The following is a 12,061-nucleotide window of genomic DNA, read 5'->3' as shown; positions in this document are numbered from 1 at the left end:
AGTACTGGAGTTTCAGCTTTAGCATCATTACTTCCAAAGAAATCCCAGGGCTGATCTCCTTCAGAATGGACTGGTTGGATCTCCTTGCAGTCCAAGGGACTCTCAAGAGTCTTCTCCAACACCACAGTTCAAAAGCATCAATTCTTCGACACTCAGCCTTCTTCACAGCCCAACTCTCACATCCATACATGACCACAGGAAAAACCACAGCCTTGACTAGATGAACCTTTGTTGGCAAAGTAATGTCTCTGCTTTTCAATATGCTATCTAGGTTGGTCATAACTTTCCTTCCAAGGAGTAAGCGTCCTGTAATTTCATGGCTGCAGTCACCATCTGTAGTGATTTTGGAGCCCCAAAAAATACAGTCTGACACTGTTTCCACTGTTTCCCCATCTATTTCCCATGAAGTGATGTGACCAGATGCGATGATCTTCATTTTCTGAATGTTGAGCTTTAAGCCAACTTTTTCACTCTCCACTTTCACTTTCTTTTTTTCCCCCTTTTTTCCCCACTTTCACTTTCATCAAGAGATTTTTTAGTTCCTCTTCACTTTCTGCCATAAGGGTGGTGTCATCTGCATATCTGAGGTTATTGATATTTCTCCTGGCAATCTTGATTCCAGCTTGTACTTCTTCCAGTCCAACATTTCTCATGATGTACTCTGCATATAAGTTAAATAAGCAGGGTGACAATATACAGCCTTGACATACTCCTTTTCCTATTTGGAACCAGTCTGTTGTTCCATGTCCAGTTCTAACTGTTGCTTCCTGACCTGCATACAAATTACTCAAGAGGCAGGTCAGGTGGTCTGGTATTCCCATGTCTTTCAGAACTTTCCACAGTTTATTGTGATCCACACAGTCAAAGGCTTTGGCATAGTCAATACAGCAGAAAGAGATGTTTTTCTGGAACTCTCTTGCTTTTTCCATGATCCAGCGGATGTTGGCAATTTGATCTCTGGTTCCTCTGCCTTTTCTAAAACCAGCTTGAACATCAGGAAGTTCACAGTTCATGTACTATTGAAGTCTGGCTTGGAAAATTTTGAGCATTACTTTGCTAGCATGTGAGATGAGTGCAACCGTGTAGTAGTTTGAGCATTCCTTGGCATTGCCTTTCTTTGGGATTGGAATGAAAACTGACCTTTTCCAGTCCTGTGGCCATTACTGAGTTTTCCAAATTTGCTGGCATATTGAGTGCAGCACTGTAACAGGATCATCTTTTAGGATTTGAAATAGCTCAACTGGAATTCTATCACCTCCACTAGCTTTGTTCATACTGATGCTTCCTAAGGCCCACTTGACTTCACATTCCAGGATGTCTGGCTCCAAGTGAGTGATCACAGCATCATGGTTAACTGGGTCATGAAGATCTTTTTTGTATAGTTCTTCTTGTATTCTTGCCACCTCTTAATATCTTCTTTGCTTCTGTTAGTTCCATACTGTTTCTGTCCTTTGTTGTGCCCATCTTTGCATGAAATATTCCCTTGGTATCTCTAATTTTCTTGAAGAGATCTCTTTCTATTCCCATTCTATTATTTTCCTCTATTTCTTTGCACTGAGGCTTTCTTATCTCTTCTTGCTATTCTTTGGAACTCTGCATTCAGATGGATATATCTTTCCTTTTCTCCTTTGCCTTTTGGTGCTCTTCTCTTCTCAGCTATTTGTAAGGCCTCCTCAGACAACCATTTTGCCTTTCTTTTTCTTGGGGATGGTCTTGATCACTGCCTCTTGTACAATGATGTCATGAACCTCCATCCATAGTTCTTCAGGCACTCTGTCTATCAGGTCTAATCCCTTGAATCTGTCACTTCCACTGTATAATTATAAGGGATTTGATTTAGGTCATACCTGAATGGTCTAGTAGTTTTCCCTATTTTCTTTAAGACTGAATTTGGAAATCAGGAATTCATGAGCTGTGTCACAGCTCCTGGTCTTGTTTTTGCTGACTGTATAGAACTTCTCCATCTTTGGCTGCAAAGAATAAAATCAATCTGATTTCGGTGTTGGCCATCTGTTGATGTCCATGTGTAGAGTCTTCTCTTGTGTTGTTGGAAGAGGGTGTTTGCTTTGACCAGTGTGTTCTCTTGGCAAAACTCTGTTAGCCTTTGACCTGCTTCATTTTGTACTCCAAGGCCAAATTTGCCTGTTACTCCAGGTATCTCTTGACTGTTGCATTCCAGTCCTCTATAATGAAAATGACACCTTTTTGAGGGTGTTAGTTCTAGAAAGTCTTGTAGATCAACTTGAACAAGTTGGAAATGAACTTGAAGAAAGGGAAATCCATTTGTAGTTGTATGGCCTGTGTTTGCATCTATGTCTGTTTCATAACATTTTCTAAGGAAAAGCCAGTTTGGTGGTAACAAGGAAAATATCTTTGCCATGTTATCCTTTATAAATTTTTAAATGTATATCAAAGCAAGTTGACTAAAACAAAATATACAGGTTTAGAAATTTTCAATTCTACAACTTATTTACCTGCTCCTGAACCTACTCTCATTACTCTTCTCATTCTCTATTCCTTCCCATTGGGACTTATGTGTGTTCACCTTCTACTTCTTAAAACTTAATATAATGATTTTAATATAGTAATATTAGAATGCACATAATTAACATACTAATCAAGCATATATTATTATGTAATTAATAATCATGGAAGCTAAGTTGCATGACCTGAAAAACAAGGTTAGGGAAAAAAAGGTATGCCTGGTTTTAAAAAGATCTTGGATGTGTCAAAAAATTCCAGTATATTCTCACTACTTCTCTTCCAGAACCCCTACAGTACTCTGAAATATAACCAAGGGAGTGAGTTCCTGTGGTGTGATTTTCATGCTATTTCTATACATACATATTACAAAACTCAAAAGATAGCACCACTTGTCTTCAGCTGAAACTTCTTTCAAACAACCTCTTTGAGGCAGTGCTGGAATCTGCATTAAGACAGTAGTCACAAAAGTCTGTCAGAAACTTATCTTCAGGATAAGCGTATCATTTCAAGATAGCAAAGAATTCGAAATATAAGGGCTTTACTGGTGGCTCAGACAGTAAAGAATCTGCCTGTAATGCATGAGACCCGGGTTCCTTCCCTGAGTAGGGAAGATTTCCTGGAGAAGGAAATGGCAACCCATTCTATTACTGTTACCTGGAGAATTCCATGGACCAAGGAGCCTGGTGGGCTCTAGTTCATGGAGTTGGAAAGAGTCAGATACAACTGAAAGACTAACACACACATACACACACACACACACAGAAATATAATATGGAAAAAAATCCAGGATTTTGATTTATATAGACATACCAGTGACTTCTAGCATCATGATTATTATACCATAGCCACCAAAGCTTACCTTTCCTTTACTGATGATAAAGAAGGTGTCCCCTCTTGCACCTTGCCTGATGATATATTCCCCATTTTCATAGTGGGTCTAAAAAACAGAAACAGTAACAGAAAAATAAATTAAGAAAGAAGTAATTTACTTAACAGCTCAACTTCTTCAAATACTATTAGCTCCTAAGGGAAGAATTCATCCTTATGGAGTTTTACCCAAGGCTAGAATCCATCATTATTTAAGAATGATTAATAGTCAATGAATACAATGATTACAAAGAAATCATTTCTATCCTGCTCATCTTAAAAACTATTTCTTTAGTGCCATTTTTCTGGGTGATTATATCTTCAAATTCATTCATTTTAATAGTTTGATGAAAATATTTCTGTTTCCCATCTTCTGAGCATGAAATAAAACAGCAGAACTGATCATTAAACATGCCTTTTTGTATTATTTTATCTGTCATTTCCATTTGGCTTTAGTATTTTTGTGATGATAGCCTTTTTTTCTTTTTTCCCTTCTGAGAAAGCCCTATGGTATCTAGCATTTTTAAAGACCTTCGTTTTGAAACGAGGTTGATTTTTGGTGGGGGTTATATGGCGCTCGTCACTTTTTAAGGCACTGCTTCAGGCTTTAATGTCCAGCTTCAGCATTTTAGATTTGGCCATGTCAAACAGAATGTGTTTATTTTATGTACTGAATCCTGGTCCAGCATCTGTGAGCTTGTAAACCACCAAACCAGGAGCAAAGTAAGACTGCAAGAGGATTATCACAGTCATTGTGCCAGAATTCTGATTCGCACACAGTTACTAGGTTGAGTCCCTGAGTGAAGACTGGTCCTGCAATAAACAAAAGTAATTACTATAAGCAGAGGTGGGAGAAAGTGTATTGCTGGGTCAGGAGGTATAACAGAAAACTGCCAACTGCACCATCTGGCCCTGCCTTTCTCTGAAGCTTAGCAAGGGAGGCATATTTGCGGAAACAAAATGTTACTTTGTGTACTCCTTAGGAAACAGATTTCACAGTTTGCATGTAATGCACACCAGGCCAATGGCTGTGATTTGTCCTGGTACTTCAACACTGTTTCTTAATATTTTATTCACCCTTAAAATTACCTTTCATGAATACTAGCTATTAAGAATAGCCATGGTTTTCCTTGTACATCAAGAAAATTAACGTACCACCTGTTAATTGTTTTTTAACTCATGTATTTCCCTAATAACAAGTTCTCTAAGTAAAAAAAATTCCTCCTTATTTCTTTCCCCCAATCTCAACCATTAGACGGTATACACAGTCTGGTATCTTTCAAGACTTTTTCCTATGCTTTTAAACATATATCAAAGTGCATATAAATATTTATTTCTAAATAAAAATAAGATCATATAATATGTATTCTTCAACTGACTTATTTTATTTAACAAAATATCTGTGTTCCATTTGTAAATCTCGGTGCTTAGAAAGCAACAGAGGAAATCTCTTTGCAATGAGTGGATTTGAAAAACAAAATCATCAGTTCTATTTTCATGTATTCATTCAAGAAACATTTCTGAATGACTTGGAGTCAGGCCTGGTAATCGTCACTGACGATACAAAGATGATAAGACAAAAACCACATGTCAGTTCCATCGGAGAGCCTGCCTTGATATGGTGATGTTGTGTAGCACACGGTCCACTATAGTAGCCAGTAGCCACGTGTGGCGACAGAGATTGAAATGCTGCCAGTGTGACTAAGAAACTAAAATTTAACATATTTACATAAATTTAAATGTAGATACTCACACATGGGGATATAGGTGGGGAAACAGTGGAAACAGTGTCAGACTTCATTTTTGGGGGCTCCAAAATCACTGCAGATGGTGACTGCAGCCATGAAATTAAAAGACACTTACTTCATGGAAGAAAAGTTATGACCAAACTAAATAGCATGTTGGAAAGCAGAGACATGCATGTTGAAAAGCAGAGGTGAGGGAAAAGCCTACAGCTATTACTCATTCATGTCTTTTTTCCTCAGATCTTTTTATGTAAAATGTTGATATTTTGTTCATTATTATTATTATTATTTTTTTGCATTCTGACTTTCTGAGATATTGCATTAAAACATTATCTTGAAAATCTAAAAAAAAAAGAAAAAAGAAAAGCAGAGACATTACTTTTCCAACAAAGGTCCGTCTAGTCAAGGCTATGGTTTTTCCAGTGGTCATGTATGAAGAAAGCTGAGTGCCGAAGAATTGATGCTTTTGAAGTGTGGTGTTGGAGAAGACTCTTGAGAGTCCCTTGGACTGCAAGGAGATCCAACCAGTCCATTCTGAAGGAGATCAGCCCTGGGTGTTCTTTGGAAGGAAAGATGCTAAAGCTGAAACTCCAGTACTTTGGCCACCTCTTGCGAAGAGTTGACTTATTGGAAATGACTCTGATGCTGGGAGGGATTGGGGGCAGGAGGAGAAGGGGACGACAGAGGATGAGATGGCTGGATGGCATCACTGACTCAATGGACGTGAGTCTGAGTGAACTCTGGGAGTTGGTGATGGACAGGGAGGCCTGGCGTGCTGCGATTCATGGGGTCGCAAAGAGTCGGACACGACTGAGCGACTGAACTGAACTGAACTGACTCACACGTGGCTAGTAGCCACTACCTGTATAGCACAGGTAGTAGAAAAAACTGACAAGGGAAGGGTTACGATCTATAGCAATAGGGCAGGGGTACGGGTGGGACACCTTCCATACCCATAATGTTTCGTTCTTTTGAATACAGCTCAATTAGTAGAACTCAGGACCGCTTTCTGCCCTTTTCCTCACTCTGTACCAGAGGACATGGGGTCATTTATCTGACTGATAAATTTGGAAATAATCTGTATGCTCATCTCAGCCTCTCATCACTTTCAGGTGGGTGGGTGCCCCCCCCCCCACAGGGGGCTGGCACTCCACTTCTCCAGGGCAAGAATCTTCTCCACTGCACAGTGAGCTTGCCCCTGTCTGGGCTTCTGTGACAGGACAAGTCTGCTCAAACAGAGTTCCAGTTGGGAAGCCTATTTATCTCTCATTCCTAAGCTACATTCTAGCCTAGAGCTTATTAGTGATACTAATAATATTTCCTCTGGAGAAGGAAATGGCAACCCACTCCAGATTCTTGCCTGGAAAATCCCATGGACAGAGGAGCCTGGCGTGCGATAGTTCATGAGGTCTCAGAGAGTTGAACACAACTGAGAAATTGAGCACATTGTTTAGTCCATAGTTTAGTGATATTTAGTCCATAGTCCACAGTTGTAATGGCACCCCACTCCACTGCTCTTGCCTGGAAAATCCCATGGACGGAGGAGCGTGGTAGGCTGCAGTCCATGGGGTCGCTAGGAGTCAGACACGGCTGAGCGACTTCACTTTCACTTTTCACTTTCATGCATGGGAGAAGGAAATGGCAACCCACTCCAGTGTTCTTGCCTGGAGAATCCCAGGGACGGGGGAGCCTGGTGGGCTGCTGTCTCTGGGGTTGCACAGAGTCGGACACGACTGAAGCGACTTAGCAGCAGCAGCTGCAGTTGAGAACGAATGCTTCAAATCTTGTTTTGTAGACCCAAAAGAGCAATTTATTATTTACTAAATGTTAGTAAGATTATTCTCTGGTCTCCCATGGTGTCGGCGGGGCTACCGGCAAGGTGTAATGCCTCCTGCTTATGAGCATTTAATGCCAGTTGCTGGCTGGAGGCACAGCTAGGACTGTCAGCCTCTGTTTTCCCCCACATGAGCCTCTCTACGTGGCTGCCCAGTCTTCTCCATAGCATGGTAGTTGGCCCCTGGGAGTGGGCCAACTTCTTACATGGCAGCCTGCTTCCTGAGATGCAAAGCAGAAGATGTCAAGCTTTCCCAAGGCCCCAGTCCCCTACCATATATGCTGCCTTCAATGAGTTCAAGCAGGTCCCAGGCCGATCCAGGCACAAGGGGAAGGGACCGCACAAAGGTGTGATCCCCAGTAGATATGGTCCATCAGGAGCTGCCAAAACACAGTCTGGCACACACCTCAAACTTCAAGTGTACTGAACTGAGTCCCTGGCATCCTTTTTCTAGTCCTGCTTCTCCCAAACCCAATGCCAACTTCAATCTTTCTGGGTGCTTGGGCCAAACACCTTGGAGTCATCTTTAACTCTTCTATCTCACAGGCCACGATTGCTCTGTCAACAGACTTGGCTGATCTACCTTCCAAAAATGCCCAGAATTCAATCATGCCTCATATCTGTGACTATGACTGCCATCTTTTCTTACCCAACCCATGCAGTCATCTCCTAGCCGGGATCTCTGCTCTGGCCAGGCCCCTTCAGTCCCTTTCCCACATAGCAGCCAAGTAATCCCATCAACAATCTGTGCCTGCCTCTCTGTTCACATCCCTGTAGGGCCCTTCTATACATGTACAGTGTCCTACAGAAACTACAATGCACTAATAGTTCCTGTTTGTTTGCTTTTTTCTTTTATTGCTTCACTAACCTCACCTCCCACCTCCCCCTCTCGTTATGTCTGTTCTGTTCACACCACCTTCCTTGATGTTCCTTGAACACCCAGGGGTAGGCCCATCTTAGGCCCTTTGCACAGGCTTTTCTCTCTGCCCGGAAGGTCCCTCCATCCCAGGTATCTCATGACTCTTTCATATCTTTGCCCTAATGTCGCCTTCTTGATGAGATCTTTCGCAAACTTCCCTTTAAATCTGTTTGTCTTCTCTGTACTTGTGACTCTTCTTAATTTTCTATGTAGCACTGACCACCTACATCTGTCAGAGTTCTGGCAGAAGAAACTGCCCCTTGGGAGAGGGAGGTGATCAAAGAAGGATGAATGTTGGGAGAGAGGAATGGATTAGGGGATCAAAGAGGGCTGGTGGTAAATGGCCAGGGAGCGGGATTACTGGACCCTGCTGAGAGCTGAAGCCATGGGACAGATAAGCTCAACAGGAGCAGGAGCTGTAGCTTCTGATAAGGAACTGCTGCTGCTGCTGCTGCTAAGTCGCTTCAGTCATGTCCGACTCTGTGCGACCCCATAGACGGCAGACCACCAGGCTCGCCCATCCCTGGGATTCTCCAGGCAATAATACTGGAGTGGGTCTGATAAGGAACATCCACTGCCAAACCCCTGCTTGGTTTGGGGAGAACTGAGGGATAAATACCCTGACTTCTCTCTTCTCTACCTTCTAGTCTCCTGATGAAGTTCTCCTTGGCTGAACTCAGCTGGAAGTCGTGAGACAATGGAGTCAATGGAGCCCTTCTATTCAGATCAGCTTCTAGGCAGTGACAAGGGCCAGGAAGAATGACAAGTTTCAGGTCCATGTTTAACATGTCATTCAGTCATATATCAATGTTTTCCTCCACCAGAAGGAAGGAACTCTATGAGGGATTTTTATGTTGCTCCCTCTTGTGTCCCTTGCCACTAGAAGAATGCCTAGGTGTTCACTAAATATTTGTCAAATGAACAGTTTACATTATAAGAATACTTAGTCCATCATATAACAAGAAGTCTGAAAATTGAGCAGTTCCAAGGCTGGTCAATTTGTTGGTTCAAAAAGTACTGTGAAAGACCAGGTTCTTTCTCTGTTTCATTTGACTTGTCCTCACTGGAGGGGTCCTCATGGTTCCAGGATGACTGCCACTGCTCCAGTCATCACAGCTGGGTCAGGCGCAGAAAAGGTGAGTTTCTCATCACCACTAGGCTAGGCTAGGCTAAGGTGCTTCAGTTGTGTCCAACTCTGTGCGACCCCATAGACGGCAGCCCACCAGGCTCCCCCGTCCCTGGGATTCTCCAGGCAAGAACACTGGAGTGGGTTGCCATTTCCTTCTCCAATGCATGAAAGTGAAAAGTGAAAGTGAAGTCGCTCAGTCATGTCTGACTCTCAGCGACCCCACGGACTGCAGCCTTCCAAGCTCCTCCATCCATGGGGTTTTCCAGGCAAGAGTACTGGAGTGGGGTGCCATTGCCTTCTCCGCATCTTACCACTACTTCTAGGTAAAAAGTCTCAGAGCCTCCTAGTGATCATGTCCTTATGTCACCTCTGAGTTGCATACCTGTTCTTAAATGAATATCTGGCGAGATTAAATAAAAATTCCAAATGGTTCTTATTAATCAAGCTCACCCACTAGGGCTGAGAAGAAACCATTTAAATGAAATAAAATTCTGGAAGTGGAAAAATGGAAAGAAGGGATTGTGGAGGCGCCCAAGAGGGTATTTAATTCATGGAAAAACCCAAACAGACTCTGAAGGGTCAGGGCTGAGATGCAGGTGGAATGAAGAGAAGGGGCTAGTAAAGCTGGGATGGTAGGTTGTAAGAATAGATTCAGAGTCCACAGAATCCGCTTCAAAGATCCACTGAGCTGTGGTGAAGGACAGGGAGGCACCTGCCCCGAGTGACAGTATGGTGACCGACTGAACTGAACTGAGGGAGACCTGGGTTTGATCTCTGGGTTGGGAAGATCCCCTGGAGAAGGGAATGGCTATCCACTCCAGTATTCTTTTGGAGAATTCCATGGAGAGAGCCTGGTGGGCTACAGTCCATGGGGTTGCAAAGTCAGACCTGACTGAGTAACTAAGCACAGCATGATAGATGATCCTCAGTCTCCCAGGTGGCGCTAGTGGTAAAGAATCTGCCTAAAAATGGAGCCACAGGAGACTCAGGTTCTATCTCTGGGTCAGGAAGATCCTTGGAAGAGGAAATGACAACCCAGAATACTCCAGTATTCTTGCCAGGATAATTCCATGGACTGAGAAGCCTGATGAGCTACAGTCTACAGGGTTGCTCAGAGTTGGACACAACTCAGCACACATCCATAGACGATCCTAACAGATTTCTGGGGAATGTGCCCCAGTACTTGACCCCCACCTTCTCCCAGAAGCTCTGGCTCTGGTTGAAGCTGGAGTTGAGAGCCAATCAAGAGCTATGGCAAAACGTGACTTCCTCCTTATCTTTGGAGCCATGGCTCATCTCATGGACACTTCACAATAACTGTAGAAGGGGTTATGGTTAAAACTCCTATCGTTTTAGCAAAGCTAAAGAAAATATAGCCTAAGTAACTGTTTCAAGGTCACACCCATGACAAGAAGTGGAGGGGGACCTTTTCTTTTCACATTTCATGAAAACCTGTAGAGGAGATGGAGGGAAGGTTAGGCCATGCCCTGACCCCATCCATCTCCCTGTCTGTTGCCAGGCAGTTTGGTGTGGGCAATAACCAGGCCCTATTATGTGGCAAAGAAGAGAGGCATCTAAGTCACAAATTGATACACATTGATCTATTGATACACAAATACATCCTTCACAACCTCCTAGTAGAAAGTGATAGAAATTCAACCACGACTGGTAAGTGAGAAGGTACTGAGTCACAAAACAGCATAGTCCAAAGTTAGTGATGTCTGAAGTGGCTGATTCCAGGGGTTAAATCATGGTGCCAGCTCTCCTCTCCTCACAGCTCTGTGTGACCCATGTTAGCTTCTCATGAGGCTCTAGGGCATGCCAAGATCACAGTGGGCTTCCCTCATGTTCCAGACAGCTGGCTCTTTCATAATTCTAATTCTTTTATCCCAGAGAGCAGAAAGTTTGGCAGGGATATCCATAATGTTTTATTTAACTCATGGATATTATCGAATCACTTTCATATGGTTTTATAACTCCAAACTCACAACTGCTGTATCAATTCTTCTAGTTTACCTGCATAGGCATGCATTGCTCACATTTCTATGCTGCATAAGCTCATAAAATTCAAAGGTCCAGAAAAGAGCCTCTGGGACAGTGGCCAAAGGCAGTCCAAGTTTGGGAAAGATGACATCAATGGTGTCATAATACCAGGACTCTAATGGCTATGTTATCCTGAATCATTCAATTGTGCCTGAGGGGAAGATGATCACGCATGCTGATTCTTCAAGAGTCTCTCTAATTATGTTCATCAAATGCCAGCAATTTCACTGTTTTTTGAAGGTCACTTTGCCATTTTCTTATTTCAAATTAAATCAAAAAAATATACAGAATTTAGACAGGGAAATTCAGTTCAGTTCAGTTCAGTCACTCAGTTGTGTCTGACTCTTTGCGACCCCATGAATCACAGCACGCCAGGCCTCCCTGTCCATCACCAACTCCCGGAGTTCACCCAGACTCACATCCATTGAGTCAGTGATGCCATCCAGCCATCTCATCCTCTGTCCTCCCCTTCTCCCCCTGCCCCCAATCCCCCCCAGCATCAGAGTCTTTTCCAATGAGTCAACTCTTCACATGAGGCGGCCAAAGTACTGAAGTTTCCAGCTTTAGCATCATTCCTTCCAAAGAAATCCCAGGGCTGATCTCCTTCAGAATGGACTGGTTGGATCTCCTTGCAGCCCAAGGGACTCTCAAAAGCTTTCTCCAACACCACAGTTCAAAAGCATCAATTCTTCGACACTCAGCCTGCTTCACAGTCCAACTCTCACATCCATACATGACCACAGGAAAAACCATAGCCTTGACTAGACAGACCTTTGTTGACAAAGTAATGTCTCTGCTTTTCAATATGCTATCTAGGTTGGTCATAACTTTCCTTCCAAGGAGTAAGTGTCTTTTAATTTCATGGCTGCAATCACCATCTGCAGTGATTTTGGAGCCCCAAAAAATAAAGTCTGACACTGTTTCCCCATCTATTTGCCAAGAAGTGATGGGACCGGATGCCATGATCATTTTCTGAATGTTGAGCTTTAAGCCAACTTTTTCACTCTCCACTTTCACTTTCATCAAGAGGCTTTTGAGTT

General features: G+C 42.9%; 1 protein-coding gene across 3 annotated transcripts in view; it reads right to left on the bottom strand.

Annotated features, from left to right (window-relative positions):
- Window positions 1–12,061, bottom strand: part of PRKG1 (protein kinase, cGMP-dependent, type I) — a 1,420,729-nt gene that overhangs the window by 248,603 nt on the left and 1,160,065 nt on the right. For all 3 annotated transcript variants that reach the window (XM_010832219.1, XM_010832218.1, XM_010832220.1), the window contains one exon: window positions 3,344–3,421. In XM_010832219.1, coding sequence (XP_010830521.1) covers window positions 3,344–3,421 — 78 coding nt within the window. The remainder of the gene's footprint in view (window positions 1–3,343; window positions 3,422–12,061) is intronic.

Source organism: Bison bison, unplaced genomic scaffold, assembly GCF_000754665.1.
Source record: "Bison bison bison isolate TAMUID 2011002044 unplaced genomic scaffold, Bison_UMD1.0 scf7180017860456, whole genome shotgun sequence".
Lineage (NCBI taxonomy): Eukaryota > Metazoa > Chordata > Mammalia > Artiodactyla > Bovidae > Bison > Bison bison.
The sequence above is the reverse complement of the archived record's forward strand: the minus strand, read 5'-3'. Positions and strand labels throughout refer to the sequence as shown.